This window comes from Trichomonas vaginalis, chromosome V, assembly GCF_026262505.1.
Source record: "Trichomonas vaginalis G3 chromosome V, whole genome shotgun sequence".
NCBI classification, from domain to species: Eukaryota; Parabasalia; order Trichomonadida; family Trichomonadidae; genus Trichomonas; species Trichomonas vaginalis.
Window position 1 is genome coordinate 12,839,366 of NC_067207.1, and position 22,016 is coordinate 12,861,381.

Genomic DNA, 22,016 nt, shown 5'->3' on the forward strand with positions numbered 1-22,016 from the left:
AGAAGTGGATGATATGAATGACAGCAAAAATATTAACAGAAATGGCGACAGAGATGCATGGAATTTGTTTACCATCAGTCAATTGAAGGTTAAACTTTAAAACAATGTTGGTCGTTCCCATGGAATATTTTTGACTTTAATGGTATTAGTCATGATATGAATCTCAAGGTATGAACGAGGAGAGATGAGAGACTTATATGCTTCCCAAATTTCTTCAAAAGGTAATGTTATACCTGACTGTTTCCAAATGAGTTCAATATCATAGCGTGAGAAACCTTGAAAGATAACGAAGTCAGTTATGAGACGTTTTATGTTTAAAGCTAAAAACCTCCATGTTTGCATAAGTATTGCTACAGTTAAATGGTAATGTCTGACTTTAGTAATGATATTAGCTAATGGTGAGTCTGGTTTTGACACTAAACCTTTACCAGCGAAGTCGTCGCAAACGAGCAGAGTGTTTGAAGGATATTTTTTGAAGGGGTATTTTGAAAGTTTTGATAGAATGTAGTTTGTCAGTCGTTTCATATCGTAAACTCCTGAGTACTGACGTAAGTGGTGTTTGTCAATAATTCTTTCCATCTCCTCAGAAGTCTTTTGCATTCCTGACTGTATAAATTCAACGATGGCATAATATTTCCTCTTACGTCGAATGTAACGTTGAAGAAATTCAATGAGTTCACTGTCTGGAACTTTAACGACAGAGGCTTGAACTTTTGACATAAATGTTTTCGCTGTTGAATCCATAGAGTCTGAAGTTGCTGATATAATGATTTGGTCATAGTAAGAGTCGTTTCCTAAACGCTCTGTTATGAGTATATGACGAATTAAATTAAATGTCTTACCTGAACCCATCTTTCCACAATAGAAATAAACGCCATTTGAACAGAACTCATAGTCCTTACTGAAAGGAAGAATGAGAGAAGAGTTAAGTTTGTCTGTAGTTTCATTCATGTCTTCATCTACGTCATGTATTAAATGCTTCATTTTATCTCCATTAAAAATGCAAGTCAGAAATATTCAGAACATAGCACCGAGTCTAACTGACAAGAGTATAAAGATATACTATGAACACGTTATGATGAAACCAACCAAAATTCAAGAAAGTCAGTATACTTATGAATATCCAAGGCACTGGGTAGAGTATGTAGGAGGTGAGAAAGCTATTGAAATCAGACAGGTTCGAAGTATTCCAGCAGGAAGAACAATATTATTGAAGAACTTTAATGTTTTGAGATATAATGATGAAACAAAGAAGCAAGATAGTTTTCCTGTTGCTGTGTATGTGAACCTAGACACAGGAGATGACATGAAAGTTTTTAACACAAAGCTTCAAACGGTAGTGAGAGAACAACTGACTGCGGAAGGACATCCATTACCTTCAGAAGTTACCATAGCATATAATTTTGAAACAAACTCAATAGATTTTAAAGTCATCTCTGCAAAGAAGTCAGGATTTACATTTAATGAAGCAGATGTATATTCGAATGAAAACTTCAAAGCTATTGCATGGTTAGATAATGACGATTGCTTTAAGAAAATATTTAAATACAGTGACTCAACGATGTCAATAGATGACCTTCGTGGAATGTTACCATCGACGTTTACAGTTGAAGGCTCAGCAGGATTGCTTACAAATTGTCAATTGGTGGTATTTGGTCTCGTGAGAACATTGTTATAAAATCCAGTATAAGTGAATTTGCTGAAGAATCTATATTATGTCTTTCAAACTACATGTATTCGCCGCCAAGCATTATAGTATAACAAACTTTGTCAGTAAGTTTAACATAAGACTTGTCGAACCTTCTTCAATGAAAGATGTTGTGCTACCTAAAGATGGAAAGGATGGACTCATTATTGAAATGATTTTAATAGCATATTAAATGAGCTTGTTCTTGAAGGTCATTCATGATGAAATAACTGTTGTAGAAGATGTTAGCAATTGTTCAGATATTTTGAAGCGTATAGATGAGATAAGAAATAAGTTAGATAGACCGCAAAGCGGTGAGGGCGAAGCCTGTGAGAACGCTTATGTTTCATTGACTTTCTCCAGTAACGAGAACTTTTATGAGATAATATTGAAGAGAGATGATTTTAATATGGTGTAAATGGTAGCTTGGGCAGCTTTAGGCGCAATGGGAACAAAAGCATTAGCATTTGGAGCAAAAGCACTTGGAGCTTATGACGCAGTAAATAAAATGAGTGGAGGAAGGGTTTCGAAGACATTAGATGCAAATAAAGGGAAGATTGGAGGCTGGGTTGCAAAGAAGTTAAGATTAAATAAAATAGGGCTCATAAATAAAGCATCCAATTTGGTTGCGACTGAGTCAGAAAATGCTTTAGGAAAGGACGATGAGTTTGCAAAACACGCAAAAGACTTTAATGACCAGATGAAAGGTGAAACAATGCATTTAAATAGAGTCGATGGAACTCTTCCTCCATCAGTAGTTCTTCCGTATGGTCCCTATGGAATGTATGGAAACCCTTACGAAAGACCATTTAACCCATTGACTGGTGGAAGTAACTGGTATCATTACGGCCGAAGAAGAAAGACAGTCAAGTTGGAGACAGACGTGAAGAAAGCAACTAAAAAGAAACCAAGGAAGAGAGTTATAAAGTAATGAATTCAAGGGGAAAATAGGGTGAAAAACAGGTGAAAAAAGAGGTGAGATCTCACCGCTTCACCTAAATTTATTTTTGCGCTATGTTTTCATACGTGTGAGGGTGGTGATATCATTAATTTTTAAGTTTATTTTTTATTTTATTTTTAAGTTTATTTTTATATAAATGACGAAAACTATTGAGATAACAAACTACAACGGTCATGAGTTCAAGAATTTGTTCTTCGTTCCTCGTGAAAATACATTCTATCAGATACGAGGGAGAAAGGGTAAAGTTAGTTTGAGCGTTTATGACTACAAGCATAATGGAAAGTTTATACAAGCATACGATACAAACGGTAAACGTGTTTCATTAGCTTTGTCAAAACTTACAGGTATAAACTATGACAGTGATTTTGACCTATATGAAGAAGAAAGTGAGTCAGAAGATTATGAGCTGTTATGTGAAGCACAGCAATGGGAAGCGCTGCAATACTTTTGTAAGTGAGAACGTTTATTTTTACAGTAGTGAAGTCGTTTGTGAAAACATTAGTGAGGTGAAGTGGTTGGTGGCTTTGTAAATATTTAAGGTTAAGTTAGTGTTGTCGTTGTGTTGTAAAATATATGTTAACGGTTTCGTAAAGTGTCAAATTCACATATCAGGGGTAAGGAGACGCGCAGTGCCTCAGTACCCATGATATGTATACTAACTTTATTTAATGATAAATGAAACCGATTTTAAAAATAAATGAAACAGAGGAGGAAGAAATAAATGAAAGTGAAAATGTTCAACAAAAAATAAACGTTGTTAAACCAATTACTGAAATAAAAATTTTTTCATCTGTTGAAGAATTTAATGACTATTATGCTAATAATAAAAAATTATTTGAAGAATTGACAACATGTAAATTGAATAAAATGTTTAAAGTTGATGGATTCAAAATTTCAAAAATAAAAGGAGTGGTTAGTTTGAAATCTATTCCTCAATCAAGAATCACCTCATTAATGAAAATAGATGATTTAACAAAAAGAATAGAAGAGATTGAAGAAAGAATGAATCAAATAATTGATTTCATAAATTCAAATAATCATTAGTTTCTTAAAGTTCAATGTTGAACTCATCAAATTCTTCTTCATCATTACCATTACCTTTAGCGAGTTTATTTACTCTTTCAACTTTATCTTTTGATAGTCTTTCGTTTAATTTTTTCTGAAGTTTTTCGTTACCAAGTTCTAAAATTTTACATGGATGATATTTAAACCCGTTAAATTCTTTTTCCTCAGTTTTAATCATTAATCTACAAAGAACTTTAGTGAGGTGGTTTTGTTGTTTAAACCATTTATCCTTAATATTTGTTATAAATTCAATATCCGGAATTAATTCCCAAATTTTTGAATTTTCGATTAATTTACCATCAAATGCAAAAGCAATAGGTTTAATATTAAACTTACCTTTATAAAATAAACTTTGTATGCAATCATCAAAATAAACGTCTACTTGTTTAACCTGGGTGAGAATTGGTGAAAGTTTATCCATTAATTGATTCACAGTCACGAATTTTGATTCACTCATTTCTTACGAATTAAAAAAATAAATTACCCAGATTTTCCTTACTTTTACCACCCCTCTAAAGCTGGGGACACCGCCTATCGTTGGGAGTAGCTATTAAATAGAACCACCAAGGGTATTTTTCGAACTGTTGGTGTAGTGTAGTGGAAACATCTGACATAATGATTCGTTATGCCAAGGTTTGATTCCCATTTAGCTAATTTTTTTCTTTTTTGGATCATGAATTTTTTTTTGGGTCACTATAAGATTTGTTTCATGTTCTAAATCTGCTGCATATGTAATCTATTTTTATTTACCTATTTTTTAAAAATCTATTGGATTGCCAAATTTGAATATATTTAAAATCATAAAAATCCAAAAAAACTATAAATATATGTTTTATACATAGTGCCGATACTCAAATATCAGATTACTTAGATCCATGAATAATATCCGAATTTTTTTTCTTAAAATTAAACTTCAAAACTTCTTGCAATCTTATTCTTAATCAATTGTAAATTTTTAAAACCATTTTTTAAAATAATTTTGCGTAAATTTTATTCTCATGTTGTTTTAATCGAAAATTGATACATTTTCAAAAAAATAATATTGACTTATGAAATTCATTTTTAAGGTGAAATAGTATTGTTTTTATTAAAGTATATGAATAATATATAAAAAATTAATGAATAATATAAGCAGATTTTTAGTTTACAAAACAAATATGAGCAATGCAATTTCAAACTTTTGCTGGCAATTTCGATATTGCTCAAGTTTGTAGTATTTGTGATACCTATAACATCGGCTTAATCAAAATTCGATTTTTCTTATGAGTTATTGAGAAAATTTGATTGCAATGAGAAGGATTTCGACGTTTTTGATAAACTAAGAGCTGAGCTTTAGGGGTTCAGTTCATTTATGGCTGTAGTTTGATGCGTAGATCTCTTTTTTATTGTAAATTCTTTCAGCATGGAGATCGAGAATGAATCTTTTGAGAACTTTATGAGTTTTTACACCCGTAAAGAGGTCCTTCGAGGAAAGATAGTCCAGACTACATGAAGATGTGGGTTAACCAAAAAAATCCGATGGTTTCCCCATATTCATGTAGATCTTCGAAAAAATGAGCACCAAAAAAGCCAAAAAAATAGGCTTTTTATTGGATTTGTACACTAGATCAATAATCTATTTAGGATCTGACACTCTTTTTAGCCAGAGATATGAGGTCCTTTCTAGGAAAACGATCTATTCATCCATAAAAAAATGAATTATCGTTTTCCCCAGAAATTACATGGGGAGTGGTAAAAGTAAGGAAAATCTGGGTATTCAAAAATGTAAGACATGAATTTTTAAATCATGATTTACTTCAAAACGTAAGAATAAAAAGCGTAAGAATCATACATTTATTTTATCGATTGTATGAAAATTACTTACAAAATCGGTCAATATTGTGTGAATTCTTACGATTACAAAAAAAGTCACTAAACCCTTCATACCCTACTACTGATTGTGAGAATCATACGTTAAGAAGATTTAATGTACATCAAAATATTTGCATTATGGATTCCAATCTTAATTAAATAAAAAAAGAACTTTTCCTAAGATTATATTTTTATATCAAAGATTAAATAGAGCACTGTCAACTTTAATATAAGAATAAAAAATCATATTTTCTCATTGAGTTTTTCTTATCCGATAGAAATTTTGAGTCCAAACACTAGGAAGATTTCAATTAATCGTCTTTCAGAAGCTAGGAGATCTTTGATAATTTGTTGTTAATTAAATATACTTGATTCATTCTCGGCCATGGAGAAATTGTAATCCAGATCTATGCGTGTATCTTTGGACATATAAAGTCGATCGTTTTTTCCTATAAAAAAATCTGCCTCCTAGAATTTTGGTTTTTTCCCCTCAAAATTTGGCAAATCTGGTAGACTTGGGTATACCCCCATCCATAAAAGCTCACATTTCTGACACCTAAGTGTCAAATGAGCTTAAGGCGCTGGACTTCTTTAAGGTCCTTACTTGTCCTTCAAGCTAATGAATCAGTATCCAAAGTGGTACTAATTCATATGGTTATTCAAGAAACTTCGGAGAAATAATTTAGATAATTTCACAAAAACTCAAGAATTTCCTTTCAAATCAGCAACACACCTCTTGTTCCAGAAACAAATATTATTCCTAGCATCAGATCTTGATTTATGTTGGTAGTTGAAATTTCGAAATACAAAACCAGAGTTTTCGAACTGTTACTACATAAATAACTTTTTTTCCATGAAAAAATGTCATTTCTGTTGTTGCTGCTCGAAAATGAAACTCTTGATTCAAATTTTATATTAAAATTACCAAAATCAAAAAACATCGAGTTAAGCATATTATCAAGGATAATCTTTAATACTCCAAGATATCAAACTTAACAGACATGAAATTTTTATAAATTATTGTAATTTTTACCTTTTTGAAATGGATTAAACAATTGTTTCTATAATCATTTATTTACCTATTCTTTTTACATCTTATTGATATGATTGTTTCATAACTTTTCAGATTTAATTACACAATTTCGATCTGAATTTCAACCCCATATAATGACTCAGGCTATCTTATATAATTTTTCCAACTACATATTAGTTTTAAATATAACCTATATGGTTTCATGCAAATTAATGTTTAATTTTTTAAATTTAATTTCAAATTTTTTTTTAGCTTTTTGCACTTAATAATAGTGCTTTAGATAAATTAAATCCTATTGGCAGATTTCATTTTTGTTTTTGTCAAACTTTTACGATTAAAAAATCAATTTATAGTGATTTTTTACAAAATTTTTAAATAACCGCTAAAAAAAATTTAAATTTTCTTCTGTGTCCTTGACCACTTCACATTTTTGGTATCCTTTTATTGATTTGAATTTTTTTTTGGAGTGACATCAACACAAGAAAATAAGAAATATCGATGCCTCAATGTAGTACTAAACACACAGATGCAAACATCATACGAAAAACAAAAACTTATTCCAACATTACCAAATCTTTCAACAAACTAAGAATAAATACGCAATAATAACATACCAAACGATTACACATATACAAGATTATATATAAACAACTCACAAACCATTACTTAAACGAAGACAGAAAGGAAATTCAAACAGATTACAAAAAGGAAGACCTGAAGAAAGACTGAAACACAAGGAAAGTGATAGAAAAGCAAGTAGAAGACAAGACCAGCTAAAGAAGTACAGAAGAGAGAAAAAGTTCGATACGACTGGAAGATTAATTCACTGTTTCTCAGTCTCCTAGCCAAGTTGAAGACTCAGAACAAACACTACAAGTATGTTGATTATGTATTATATCTACTTATATGGTTGTTATAGGAATAAAATCTTTTTTTATGCTTTAAATTTAACTTTTTTTATCCTCATTGAATGTCAAAAATTTTTGAATAGTTTACACTTTTTGGCGGGCTTACATTTTTTCTTTTATTTCTTGTTAAATAAAATTAGCATCTAATAACAAATTAATTTTTCATATAATATGGATTTTTTTTGTTATCCTAGAATTTGACAGCTTACAAAATATGCTTATTTTTATGATATTTAGAATGCTCATTAGATGAACAATCTATATTCCCAATATCAGAGAATTTTTGTTTTTCTCACCTTTCTGACATAGGAAAAGGGTAAATTTTTAGCAAAAAACGATTGACTTTAAATTAAAATTAATTTTCTACTGAATAATCGTGATCTTTGATGCAACATACAGGCTTCAATCAAATGGATTACACATATGGCACAAATCTATGATTATTTTCCATACTTTTTATTTGATTTATAAATATTTTCGTATCGATTTTAAATTTTATCAATCTCCTTTAATATATGATTTCTTCTGCAAATTAAATTCACATATGATATTGTTTCACATGAAAATTTTTCATTTGAATGAAGATTTTTTATGGGGAAAAGATTAAATTATATAATATCATATGATATTTATTCTTTATAAAATTCAATTGTTCTCAAATATTAAATTCATTTTTTCCGTCTTTACAATTCCAATTTGTATAGCTGTTAAATAAAGAAGAAAATTCAATAATTTTTTCGTATCAATGTAAAGCGTGAAAATATTTTCCTCTCAATTTGATTATTTTGTTGCTTATAGATTCAACTAATATTGTTAATCATATTATTCACCCTCGATTCTGATTACAAAAAATAATTGATAACAACAGACCATCGTCGAATTAATACTAATTTAACAATTTAGATCATTATTACGTATTAATAATTTTTTTGCCAAAAGTTCACAATTTTTCAATATTCAAAAAAATGGATGAAAATGAAACATCTTTTCTGCTTTCCCGTGGAATACAAGTTTTAAGTCTTATTAGTAATAATGGCTACAGTCAAATCTTTACCGCTTCCTCAGATAGATATCCTAATGGTATTGCTTTGAAAAGAATCATTGCCACCAAAGTTAATTTCGATGTTTTACAAAGACTCAACACAATGGATGATTCAAAAATTGTAACTGTACATGAATTTATTAGATTTAATCAATTTGTTTTTATTGTCATGGAATACTGCAGATATGATATTGAAAAATTCATTAGAAACGGACTCAAAGTTGAAACTACAGATCTTTCTAGATACATAAAACTAACTATTGAAGCTGTGATATCTTGTCACATCTTTAGTATCTTTGGTCTGAATATTAAACCATCAAATTTCTTGATTGATCAATTCGGACGCCTTAAAATATCAGATTTCTATTATTTACCCGAAATCCGCACTCACTACAACTCTCAGACAATTACACAAATCAACAGATATTCTGCCCCTGAAATTCTTCATCGTATAGAGATGGGCAATGAAAAGTCAGATGTTTGGTCACTTGGAGCAACAATATATTATATGGCAACTGGTAAATCCCCATTCAATAATCAAGATAGCTTAGAATTAATAAATACAATAAATAGAGCGGATTATGATAAAGACCAAATATTTGATCCTTTCCTAAAAGAAGTTATATCATATTGCTTGCAACCAAATCCCTTAAATCGGAAGATGCTTTCTGAACTCCTCAATTGTGACTATTTTAAGCAGGCTGACAAGTCATTAACTGCCTGTTCTTCCTTCTCTAAGAATTCTTTCGTTATACCAAATCTTAAGTCTATTATCATCGCAAAGCCACCTTGCCGCACAATTTTGCATTCTAAGCTAAGGATCAAGTCACACAGTGTTGCTCCATCAAGAATGCCTCACGGACATCTTCCTTCAATCATTGCAAAGTGAAATAATTTATTTTATTCATCTTTATCATGATATTTGAATTTTTCTATGTATTAAACATTCTGATTTTAGATAATTTTGTTAGTGAATACTTCGCTATTGATATAATTTGATTTCGAAATTTGAATATTTTAGAAATATTGTTAGTCAATGAAATCCACTCATTTTTGAAATATCAATTCATAGGGAAGCATATATGTTTCAGATTAGATAGAGGTTACTCAGTATAATTTGATTTCATAATTATTTTGTTTCAAATAACAAAACAGTCATAACACCGAACACCATTAAGCCACAGAAAAATCTAATATGCATCTAGCTTCTAATATATTGAAATCAATCATTCGGATTCAGATACATTTGGTTGATTCATCAATTTGTAAACTTCTAGATACAAACTCGACAAAAATGATTTAGTTAGGATTGAGATGAAATTGTTTTAAGAATATAATTGAAAAATGAATAATAATGTATATACCGAAATCGTTTAATATAAAAATACAAACATAATAATATGAACATAAATGATTGTGAAAGGGGCGTGTAGCAAATATTAAAATAAAATGCCAAAATAAGTAGAATCAAATATTCTGCGAATAATCATATGCAACGTAAGAATACATATGCAGAGATAGTGAATATAGAATAATTAAATGATAATAAAAATTGTATTATTGGTTGGGGAAATTTTGATGGTATAAGAATGGGATACTATTAGCCTGTGTCATAACGTCAGTGCTATACTGAGGACCAATAACAGCTGGGGGCATTGCTTCATCAAATTGATACATTTGTTGAGGCATTTGCTGAGGATATCCCATCTGTTGATCAACGTACATATTTGGATGCATCGGTTGTCTATAGTCATCAACGCCAGCATTTTGATCTGTAGAAACAATTAAATGATGGATACTTTCCAAAGATATTTGAGCTATTTCAGCTTGAAGAGGACTAGATTCAACAGCTTTGATTATCTGGTCTCCAATTTCTTTAAGCTTTTGGAGAGACATTTTTTATACAAAACACTAAATTGTCACTTTTGGAAATCCAACAATTTTCAATTAATACAATGAACATCATAGATCATAGTAAAGAGAACATGATTGGGAAAGGAACATATGGCGAGGCGTACAGAATTGTTGGCCCCCTTGGAGAAGATCTATGCAAAAAGACTTCCAAAAATATTCAATCGGACAAACACATTCCAGTCGTGCCAATAAGAGAAATTTGCTTGTTAAGTGAACCTAAGTATCGACATATCATACATGCAAAGAATGTAACTCTCGAACAATTATATCCGAACATATTTACCTTAAATTTTCATTATGACTATGGTGCCATTGATGTATATAAGCTATGCAATTACTTTATCAATAAACAAAGAACTCTCGAACATATAACTGCAAAATCAATATTATTTCAACTATTACTTGCTCTAAATCATCTGCATTCGCATGGAATCATTCACTGCGATATCAGTCCAGCTAATCTAATTATAATGCCACGAAATTACGAAAGACCCGGAATTCTAAAATTAATAGATTTTGGTCTTTCCAGAACAGATGAATGGAAAGGTCAAGATAAGAGTACAATAGTAGTTACAATATGGTATCGGTCACCAGAATTACTCCTTGACGATAAAAAATACACAGTAGCCGTTGATATTTGGGCCGCTGGTTGTATTTTCGCAGAATTGCTAACAGGACAAGTAATTTTTCATTCTGAGACACGTTCACAGAACAGTAACGAATTCTGCAGCAAGCAAATGATTGCAATTTTATCAATAATGGGAAATTTCAAAGCTACAGATCTTCCACCGTATGCAACAACATATATGGCTGAATTCAATAATTTAAACAGAACACATTTCGAATCTCAATTCGAAAAAAAATTTGCGTATATCGATAAAGATGCACGAGATTTACTAAGAGAGATGCTATGTATCAATCCAAATAACAGAATTAGCGCTTATAACGCACTAAGACATCCATATTTCAGCAAAGATCCCGTTCCTATCATGAATATTACGAGTCTTTTCTCGGATTCTGAATGGGCAGATTTAGAAAGTAATGCTTCTCGAAAGCGTTGAATAATTACTTCATTTTATATTAGTTTCTTATTTTTTATGTTTTGTATTATATTATTTTTAATAAATTATCTATTTGTCATGCTTAATTTTAACAAGCAAGAATTTACAAGATAATTCTAACACATAAACAATAAATAGACCTCAAGTGAGGAGATTTTACGTATGAAAAGGATTTTAATATTGAGATTTTAAAATTTAAATCATAGAGATTAAAAGAAAACATAGATAATGTTTATTACAAACAAAAAACAAGAATATTAAAATATAAGAAGAAAATAATTTCATTGATAGTAATGAATGATCAATCGTACTAATATAAATCCATTAAAAAACAACACAGACTTCAAACTTCCCTCATTAATACAAAATTCGAAATATTTGTAACATTTTTTTTGAAATAGATACTGTAAATAAGTATCTATTATCATTTGAATGATGTAATGCTGTGTGGCGAAGGATTAACGATAGAAACAGAATAAATTCTAAGATTAAGTTATGAATTTTGATTTATATAGTTTTGTAAGAGGACAATTGTAAAAGGAGATAGTTGATTCATGAAAAAGTTAGCCTTTCCGCGAAATACAGACTTGTTATCAAAAATCGAAATAATATCTGTAGCTTTAATGATTTCCTCATCAGATTTTAGGTTTGATAAGTAAGAATGAATCATTCTTAAATCTTCTTGCGTTATTTGAAGGAATTGATCATTCGGGATATTTTGATCTTGAATTTTTTGCTGATTTGTGCAATCATTGGATGTAGATTTAGGTTCTATTTCATATGTAGTATTTGGCATTATTTTTAATAAATCATTAATTCGATTTGATATTTTTATTAAGTCGGATTGTCTAGATTTTTTGGTTTTTTCCATCTCACTAAAAAGCTTTTTTGTAACAGAGCGCTGTATTGTAATGATTGCTTTTCCTAAAAGTGTTTCCTTTCCGATTAAACGTAATATCTGAGAAAAATATGAATTTATATCATTACGTAAATGAGCCATGGATGGATATCGATTACATTCAAGATTTACAATTATTGTATCGAAATCTAATTTTAATTGAAATAAATCGTGGTATTTTTTTAACATTGAAAGTATTTCCTTGTGAAACTCAGCGCTTTTAAATTCCTTCAACAAGGATATAGTAGTTAGTCGTTGTTTAATACTCATTGAATCTGTATACATTTATTGAAAAATGATGATTTTCCCGTACATCTGTTTGCCATTGCTCAAGCTTATATAAAATAGAATAAGATAATATTAAAGCGTACAGTATTCTAGCTCATGAGAATATTTGTTTCATACTAAAGTCTTTTTATTTAACTAATTTAATACTTATTAGCTACACTTGATAATGGATATGCTAATTTTTCTTAATTGGCAATTCTTTTAATTTTGCAATTTAGAATACTACGAGAATAACTGTCTCCTAATTGTAAGAATAATGGATAAGATCTGAGTTCCATTTTGCACTTTATGCGTTCATAATAACAAGATTCATTCAAAATTCAATAATTAAACATATTATTTCAGTAATGCAACTCATACTTTAAGATAAACTGTCGAATTCTGCTATATCTAATATCAAATAATTAAAGAAACGGAGTTTTGAAATTTTTCCTAATCGAGACAACCTTGTTTTCCAAAAAAATTTGGAAATAGAATAGCAAAAACATATTACGATATCAAATTCATTTATTCAGTTTCTAACCAACTTTCAAAACATGTGAAAAAGTTTCATTTATATTATAAAATATATGAATAAGTTATAAAGAAAAGATTGATTTGATTCATCCATAAAAATTTATCGTTGTCAAAATATCAAGCTTCGTCCTTCACTATTTGATTTCAAAATCATTTATATTTTTAACCGTTTATAGAATCAATGATATTTGATAATAATATATTTCGATAAACGAATCGATTTAAAAAATTCAAAATGAAACTCTCAGATCACAATCGCAAATACCAACGTAGCATGAAGATTATGAATATATAATTCCGATTTATAATATTTCAAAATTGAATCAAATTCATAAAAAGTAAAGCGTAAATCTCACAAAAAGCGATTCTTTCTGTTTAACTAGTTATCATTTTATCAAATGGTATGTTAGTGATACATAACATGTGTCATTTTTATTCACTTTCTATCCTCTAAAAAAAAATAAGTTTACTTTTTTATTTTAATAAATCTTATGTTTTCTGCTTTTCTTTTCAGTGTTGCTCTTTCTAAAGATGATGAGGAAATCAAATGGGAAAGTTTCAAACTTACATTTGATTTGTCCCAGTTAACTTCAGATAAATCAGGCTACAATTGCACTAATCCAAATTTACCAGTATTTTGGAATGGAACTAACCACACGTGCACAGGCGTATATCAACCAAACGCTACTAAGTTACACAATTTAAAAATGACTCTAGACAATATCTCTTCATTCATGGGATCTTTCATTCGTGCACCAAAGCCTCCTGCTTCAATCGAAATCAAAGATGTTGAAGGCGTTACTAAAAATATGACAAGGACAGATGAAAGTGGCTCTCATTTAGTTATTTCTGTTATTGTCCGTCCATTTATGATTCGTGATCAAAACAATGTTAATAGAATGTTTGGCTTGATAACAAATAAAGATTCAGAAACACACCGCCCAATAGCAGGTATTCTTGGCATTGATCAAGCATATTTTGATGATTTTGAAAAGGACACTTCCAATGAAACATATCATAATTATTATTACCAAAAGTTCCTAGGGCTTACATTCCGTATCATGGGTCTTGATAGCTCTTGCTTTGACGAATACCACCCATATGACTCTAATGAACCACACGATAAAGGCGGTAATACATGCAATGTCACAAACCAGTACAACAAGACATTCAAGTACCTTAAGACGCCATTTGCCCAGACCTTCTTCACAAACCACTACAAGAATGAACGTGCAGATCCAAACAACCAAGATTGCTATGGTATCGAATTGGATGACTTTGCCGACCGTGATGACCTATTTAATCTTAGCCAGGTCTACTCTTCACCTGTATCCAGAATTTTCTATTCCGATATCAGTGCCTACGCCGACTTCTACACATTATCAGATAGGTACAAAATGAACTTAAACAAGCGTATCACAGATGTCACCATCATGATGCTTAGAGATACTGGCTTTTATCAGATCAACTACCTTAAGGGCTCTCCTCTTATTTGGGGTAACTCTGAAACAGGTGTTACTTTCGACAACTTCGCTACAGGTTCACCAAGGAACTGGCAACCTGGTTCATACTATATTTCAAGCGAACAAGCAAAATACCAAATTCCAAGCTTTGACTTCAAGATGAAACTTGATCGTAGCAACATCCATTCATCATTGGCTACATGCCCTAATAATCAGACTCTAGATTTCTGCTATGCTCAGGAATGGTACCAGGGACCAAACAAGGATGGCATGAATATCGATACTTCTAATAGAGCTTTCGATTTCATTTATCAGCCCAAGTTCATGCCAGAATCGAAACCACTTGAAGATGATGAGGCTTTCATTAAAATTCTCGAGGGCACGATTGATAGTAAACCATTCAAATACAAATGCAACGAAAATGGCTCAGTTACATTGTCTCCAACCTCTTCAACTGGTTTTAATTACACGTGCGATTCCTCAGGTGTAATATTCACATACAGTACTAATAATAATCATATGACTACAAAAGCCGAATGCCCAGATCCAAAGGTTTTCTGCAAGACATTGAACCTTTATTTGAGTCATTTCACAAGCGAAACTAACCCACTCAAGGAAAAGGAAATCGAAACTAACAACAATACCCTTACAATTGTTCTCGCTGTCGTTATCCCTGTTGTTATTATTATCATCCTCATCATCGTCGGTGTTGTTATCCTTTCCCGCTATAGAATCGCAAAGAAGCGTCGTCAGCAGGAAGATTTCAACCGTCTCAAGGCTATCGCTGCTTCCGTCAAGAACCGTAAGAGATCAGCCACATCTGCCACAACAGGCAAGAAGCCACCGCCACCAGTTGCTGGAGGAGGCGAAGGCGGACCAAAGAAGCGTATGAGAGCTTCTACAACAGCAGCCGCTCCAAAGTCCTTCACAGATGCACCACCAGATCCAAACGAGAAGAAGGAAGAAAAGACCGCTAAGGGAGACAAGCTCAACCAGATTTTATTCATTGAGCAGCTCGAAAAGAACAGAGAAGCTAACCAGAAGAAGGAGGCCGAGGAGAAGCCACAAGATATAGAGAACGCTAAGCCAACTGATGACCTTCTCCCAGCTGGCGAAACAAGACCAAGAAAGAATTCTCTCTAAGCCTTTTTTACATTTTGAATTTTCATTCCTGAATTTTAAATTAAAAAAAAAAACTCTTTTCTTTTTTTAACATATGTCTGATATACTTCTACATTTCATTGTAATATACAAATAGGATCAGAAAAGATTTAATTTTCGGATCATAAACTGTGTTAATTCATCATCGGAATAGGACCAATCGACTTTGTTTAAGAAACAGCTCTTGAATCCAGGTCAATATCATAGTACCATCGCAAATAAATTAGTTGACAGTTAGATAATTCGATTAAATACGATGATTCCTTAAACAGGCATGCAACATTCTTAGAAAAAATGAGAAAAATAAAGAATATTTGCAGATAATATCAAATAATATTTCTAAATAACTTTATTGGGAAAGATTGAGAGTCTTGAATAGCTTTTCAGCATCACCCTTAGACTCATCATTAGAGATAGCATCCATAAACAAATTAACTATACCTTGTTCTTCGTCCTGGTTAATAATTTCCATAACAGCTTCAGGAGAAAGGGTTGACATGGTCAAAGCCAGTCTCAGAAGTTCTGTTCTAGACTGTTTGAACAACGGAGGGAAGTTTGAGAAGTATGTTAAAATATCAGCACCGATATCAAAGACTCCAAGCGCTGCTTCTGGGTCAATCTTCTGGTAGACGTTAGACATTGTCTTGGAGAGTGTGTTTGCAATGATTTCGGCCTCGCCCTGGTCGTTGTTCGCCTCAACGTTCAACGTTTTCGCGAAAACGCGGAGATAAGGTATCAATGCTTCGATAGAAGATGAAACACTATCGAAGGAGACCTGAGAAAGCGTGGAAAGAAGGTTCAAAAAGGCACGTCGATTATTTGGCATCGTAGATAAATTCGAAAGATAAGCCACAATCACGTTAATGAACCTTCCCTTATCGCCAACATCGAATCCCGCGTTGATAAGCATGTCAAGAGCGTACGTTGCGTTATAAAGTGCATCTGGATCGCATTGGTCGGGATCTGAACCGAGAACCTCATCGTAGATGGAAACTGTCTCCTCTAAATAAGGCGAAAAGTGGTTTCCGATTGCTCTTGCGACCGCTGCAATTGGGAGTAATGCGTCATTTAAGTATTGGTCGCCTGTTTGAAGGGCCTTAACGAATAGAGGGAGAAGTGTTTCCGCACTCTGAAGTATCTGGCTCCTGTAGTCATCTCTGTAGCAAAATACTTGTATTGTTTCTGCGAGTTGGTGGCAAATCCAGAAGTTTTCGCCGGACTCGAGGGTATTTGCGTATAATTCTATGACGGTTGGGAGGACAGAGACTCCTGCATCAGCAGATCCGTATTGAATAATGTCGTTAAACGAGTCGAATGGGTTCTTGTAGAGTCCTTCTGATATGGACGTTGCATGCTCGAGTATTGCCTCTAGTATTTGCTCTGTACTCGTGAAGCCTTCCACTTGAGTTAAAACTTTCATCAGCTGGCAGACTTCAGAAGCGACAAGGACGTTCTCATCTGTAATAAGCTCGAGGAACCCGATACTGTCGTTGGCCAGTTTGATGACAGATTCCTTGAATGTGTTTTCATTCTTGAATTTTTCGGAATTTGCCATAGTTTCTATACCTTTTCTTATGCAATGCAATGCGCGTTGTCTAACACATGGGGATTCATCAGTAACTAATTCATTTAATGCTTCAAGGTATTTCGATGAAAAAGTGACATATGTTGTATTACAAATAGTTGAGGCCAAGAGTTTCAGAGCGACATCCTTTTCAGCGAAGGAATCGCTGACTATACCAGTGTTAATAAGAGTCTCTAAAGTACCTATCATGTTATCGCAGTTAAGGCTAATTACGACTTTTACAGCTTTGAATGCAGCAATTGCAGGAGTCCACATATCTGGAGTGATGCATTCGTTAGTATCGATTGTAGAAAGAATTCCTACGAGTGAAGCTAAGATTACTTCCGCGTTATTTGCAATAGTTTCTAATTGCATCTCGCGATCATTGTATTCTAGGTCTGCTATTGTGTTAATAAGCATGCAGGCTTGCATGAGAGTATTTTCTTCCTTGATTTCTTGTAATACTTTGCAGCATGTCAGTACTAAATGTTCTGAAACTTCTGCAACGATAGAAGGAGTGATATCTGCCAGTCTGTTCCAACATTCGAGTGATGGTCTGATCGAAACATCGTTCTCAAGCAGAGCAAGGAATACAGAAACGACTCCTGTTGAAAATTCTGGATCTGCAAGTAATTCAACGATTGATTCGACTGTTGCGATGAGTGTATCGAGAACTACAACTGAGGCCTCGAGGTTGTCTGTTGATGTGAAGTGTCCAAACACTCCTGTGATGAGATTTTGAATTTCTTCGTCTGAAGGATCGTATCCAACGAGAATTATGTTGATTGCTTTGCACACTGGATCTAAATCTTGTGGATTTTCACCTTGCTGAAGTAAAGATGAGAGTCTGTTGAGTAATGAATTTTCGAAATTGCGATGTACGTATAAACTGCCTATTTTGCCAAGTAAAACAGCAGGATGATGTCTGTATACTGGATCCATTGTGGTCATGAGTTCAAAGCATAAATCTATTAATTCATTTACGTTGTTTTCTGTAAATACATTAAATGGATGTAATTCTTCTTGTTCTGGAAGTTTTGAGATATTTGGGAAGTAATTGCCTGCAATTACGCATGCATTTCCTTTGATTTTGGCTGATACTGAATCTTGTTTCAAGATTTCAATGATACTTGTTATAAAAAGGAGAGGATTTTCCTCAGCTAGCTTAGTTAGCTGCTCCTGGCTTTGAAGAATGTGGGTGGCATCAAGCTGGCTCAGAAGAGTCAGAAGGGTCTCCGCCATCTTGTCACCTTTTTTAAAATTTCAAGAATACACGAATTTTTGTTATAGGTAAAATTATAACCAAATGATATTATTTTGCATATATTGTTTAATTGCATCTTAAATCTGGGTTTTAGTCTAAAAATCTTGGATCATAATTTTATTTTGAGGTTCAAAACAGGCAATATCTAATCACATTAATTTCACTACTAAAAATAGAAATATTTATCGGTTGATGATATATTCATTTGTGGATAAAATTCTTATGGATATCAAATCAATCATTGGATTGTCTTAAATTCAATGATAGAAAGTCAATTGACCAATATAAACATATATACTCTTGGATGAAAAAACAGATTGAAAAAGAGCATAAGTTGATTTGAAAATTTCTTTGCTTAATGGATGACCTGAAAATTGCGATTAGCGACAGAAATATTCAGTATGCAAGAATGTTTCAATGAAATTCCTTAGAGTATTATTTAGAACCAATTTTCGCCAAGAAAGCATCATACAAACAAGGAATAGAGCTTACATCCTTAATAGTGAAAGATCAGTAGATGCGTAAGTGAGATAAATATCTTATCATCTGAAATTCAAGGAAAATTTTAGCAATTTACGATGTAACCAGAGAAATATCATAATATTTAGATTCCTTATGTGAATCATCATATTTATGCTATACGTGGAGCTACAAATGAGTAAAATATATTTTTTGCCAACGGTTTTAAGCTATCGGCAAATTTAATGAGCCAAGGCTTTATTTTTAATTACGAATACATTGCGGCACACATTAAAGATTATATCGATGCGGACAAGTTGTTTTCTACTTTCGAAACAAACGACATCAAAAAAAATCATGAAATTTACAACCCTGACAACAAATGACTTCATTACTGTTATAAAGCAATCTCGTTCTTCTATCAAAGCAAACGAATTATATATCTGTACTCGAAATGCAAATATTTCTGTCCAGAATTTTGAAGATATCGTTTCAATTTTGAAATCACTCCAGAAATACATGAAACTTAGAATACTTGATGGAGTTATTAATTTTTTATTACAAACCCATAAAGAAATATCTGCTTCATCAGAGATAATACAGAATTCTCAATCAGAAGAATCATTTCAAAATCAACCACCAAAAAGTGACAAAGAAATTGAATTACTTAATTCCCAACTCAGTCAAATTAATGAAGAGAACAGTAATGAGAGAGAAATTCTTGCAGAAATTTCAGAACTTAAGAAATCTAATGATTTTGAACGAGTTTACAACTTACTTGATAAGCTTTCATCCCAAGGCAATCAAAAAATGATTTCAAAATCATGTGATGAAGGACTTTTGGAAAAGAAATTCCAAAAATCTCCAGATGATGATATAGAACATGTGCTTCATGTAGCAACTGAAAAGGGTAATCTTGCGCTTGTTAAATCTCTTATTGAATATGGCCGCGACAAAGATTTAATGAGTTCTTATGGATGGACTCCACTCATTTATGCATCATCTAATGGTCATCTTGAAGTTGTTAAATATCTAATCTCAGTTGGAGCTGATAAAGAAGCAAAGAATAAATGGGGAAATACTCCACTTATTTATGCATCAAGATATAATAATCTTGAAGTTGTTAAATATCTTATCTCAGTTGGAGCTGATAAAGAAGCAAAGAATAAAAATGGATGTTCTCCACTCATTTTTGCATCAAAAGAAGGTCATCTTGAATTTGTTAAATATCTTATCTCAGTTGGAGCTAATAAAGAAACAAAGAATAAATCTGGAAATACTCCACTCATTATTGCATCAGGCAATGGTCATCTTGAATTTGTTAAATATCTTATCTCAGTTGGAGCTGATAAAGAAGCAAGGACTAATTTTGGACTTACTGCACTCTCATATGCAAAAAAGAATGTAAGAAAATATAGGGTGTCCAAAGGTGTGTTTAGCACAAACCTGAATACTGCGAATAGAAATAAACAAGTTACATATATATAAAGTTTATTTAAATATAATCACCATTGGATTCAATCACGCGTTCGCAGCGATCGATCCAGGCTTGAAAGACACGCTTTAAATCATCATGAGAAAATTGCTCAAATTGCTCTCTTACAAAATTTTCAAGATCATCTGGACTCGCGAATTCGCGTCCTTCAGCTCTCTTTTTTAGCGTGCCGAATAAATAAAAGTCAGAGGGTGCAATATCAGGTGAATAAATTGGGTTTGGAACAACTTTGACATTGTTTTCCACCAAGTAATTCATTACCTTATGACTTTTGTGAACTCTTGAATTATCAAAATGAATTGCAAACTTTTGTTTTTGTTGTTTGGATTTCTCAAACTCATCAGAATTGATAATTTGAGTAAGAACATTGTCAATTAGATACTGAGCATTCATCGTATTAGGTTTTTGAAGAATATCAATTGCGATGATGCCATTCACGCCCCAAAAAACCGACAACATCATCATTGGTGTGTCAATTTTTTTCTTCGGGAATGTTTGCGGATTTTCATCCTTCGGGATCCACATGATTTTGGCTTCTGTTGCATATTGAAACCAAGACTCGTCCCCTGTTACTAAAAAGCGAAACTTCTTGGATTGATACGCACACAATATAGAGAGGAGCTCTTTCGAAGATTGGACTCTAGATTTTTTTGAACTGAATTAAGGTTGTGCGGAACCCAACGTGTATACGCTAGTTTGTAGTTCAAATAATTGTGCAGATAATAACTGACTGTTGTACGTGGTATCTTTGTCATCTCCTCTATCCTTCTGAGTGATGCTCTTGGGTCTTCATCTAGCGCTTGAAGAATTGCTTTGATTTTTCTTTGATCCGGCGATTTTTTGTCAATTTTTATGATGGGCGCCTTTTTGTTCATGAAGTGATACATCCTAACATGATACGTTACAGTGGAATAGCTAGGAGCATCCATACCGAAGCATTTTACCAATGTCTCGTAGATTTTTTTACAGTCTTTGCATTTTTTTGCAAGAGCGAGGATGTTTTCTTTATGATTCATTAAAAAAATGAAAAAAATCCCGCCAAAATTTCCCGCGAAACCGCCTCTTGTCTCAAAATTCATTTTATATCCCGGCATGGCGCCAAAATACAACATACTCATCATATACATATATTCATATTTTTTATTATATATTTATAATCAGCATATATCTCCTTTAATAGTCTCATATAGAGCGCTGTGCTAAACGCACCTTTGGACACCCTATATCTAAAATCTATTGGAGTTAAATAATTTATTATTATAAATCGCCGAATAACACCTAATACAGATGTTATACTTTTTTTTCTTTCTTTCTTTCTATTACAATAAAGACGAATTGTTTTTATGAGAACATATCAGAAAGTGGAAAGCATACCCTTAAAATACG

The 22,016-nt window shown here is 32.3% G+C and overlaps 7 protein-coding genes and 1 pseudogene across 8 annotated transcripts, besides 6 other annotated features; 4 read left to right on the forward strand and 4 right to left on the reverse strand.

Annotated features, from left to right (window-relative positions):
* Window positions 1–3,309: part of a mobile genetic element that runs on past the window's edge.
* Window positions 1–3,309: part of a mobile genetic element that runs on past the window's edge.
* Window positions 97–951, reverse strand: TVAGG3_0325990 (protein of unknown function, DUF4106 family; the record flags this gene model as incomplete). The annotated part of the gene is made up of 1 exon (XM_051230279.1): window positions 97–951. One exon carries the CDS (start codon window positions 949–951, stop codon window positions 97–99), a length of 855 nt encoding a protein of 284 aa, XP_051100009.1.
* TVAGG3_0326000 (protein of unknown function, DUF4107 family) lies at window positions 2,106–2,618 on the forward strand (the record flags this gene model as incomplete). Its single annotated transcript, XM_001325890.1, has 1 exon — window positions 2,106–2,618. One exon carries the CDS (start codon window positions 2,106–2,108, stop codon window positions 2,616–2,618), a length of 513 nt encoding a protein of 170 aa, XP_001325925.1.
* Window positions 2,616–3,309: a terminal%2Cinverted (terminal inverted repeat of Maverick transposon ID:TVAGG3_0325770).
* Window positions 3,310–8,470: 5,161 nt separating this feature from the next.
* Window positions 8,471–9,436, forward strand: TVAGG3_0326010 (protein serine/threonine kinase protein; the record flags this gene model as incomplete). The annotated part of the gene is made up of 1 exon (XM_001325891.1): window positions 8,471–9,436. The coding sequence occupies one exon, from the start codon at window positions 8,471–8,473 to the stop codon at window positions 9,434–9,436; it is 966 nt and encodes a 321-aa protein (XP_001325926.1).
* Window positions 9,437–9,909: 473 nt separating this feature from the next.
* On the reverse strand, window positions 9,910–10,449 carry TVAGG3_0326020 (uncharacterized protein; the record flags this gene model as incomplete). The annotated part of the gene is made up of 1 exon (XM_001325892.1): window positions 10,105–10,443. The coding sequence occupies one exon, from the start codon at window positions 10,441–10,443 to the stop codon at window positions 10,105–10,107; it is 339 nt and encodes a 112-aa protein (XP_001325927.1).
* A 53-nt stretch (window positions 10,450–10,502) lies between these two features.
* Window positions 10,503–11,522, forward strand: TVAGG3_0326030 (RNA polymerase II CTD heptapeptide repeat kinase protein; the record flags this gene model as incomplete). The annotated part of the gene is made up of 1 exon (XM_001325893.1): window positions 10,503–11,522. The coding sequence occupies one exon, from the start codon at window positions 10,503–10,505 to the stop codon at window positions 11,520–11,522; it is 1,020 nt and encodes a 339-aa protein (XP_001325928.1).
* A 2,190-nt stretch (window positions 11,523–13,712) lies between these two features.
* On the forward strand, window positions 13,713–15,902 carry TVAGG3_0326040 (leishmanolysin-like peptidase family; the record flags this gene model as incomplete). The annotated part of the gene is made up of 1 exon (XM_001325894.2): window positions 13,716–15,830. The coding sequence occupies one exon, from the start codon at window positions 13,716–13,718 to the stop codon at window positions 15,828–15,830; it is 2,115 nt and encodes a 704-aa protein (XP_001325929.1).
* A 77-nt stretch (window positions 15,903–15,979) lies between these two features.
* TVAGG3_0326050 (importin beta family) lies at window positions 15,980–18,777 on the reverse strand (the record flags this gene model as incomplete). The annotated part of the gene is made up of 1 exon (XM_001325895.2): window positions 16,198–18,654. One exon carries the CDS (start codon window positions 18,652–18,654, stop codon window positions 16,198–16,200), a length of 2,457 nt encoding a protein of 818 aa, XP_001325930.1.
* A 1,773-nt stretch (window positions 18,778–20,550) lies between these two features.
* Window positions 20,551–20,578: a terminal%2Cinverted (terminal inverted repeat of Mariner transposon ID:TVAGG3_0326060).
* Window positions 20,551–21,853: a mobile genetic element.
* Window positions 20,631–21,757, reverse strand: TVAGG3_0326070 (annotated as a pseudogene). The gene has a single exon. A coding segment is annotated over exon 1 (1,127 nt).
* Window positions 21,826–21,853: a terminal%2Cinverted (terminal inverted repeat of Mariner transposon ID:TVAGG3_0326060).
* Window positions 21,854–22,016: the final 163 nt, after the last annotated feature.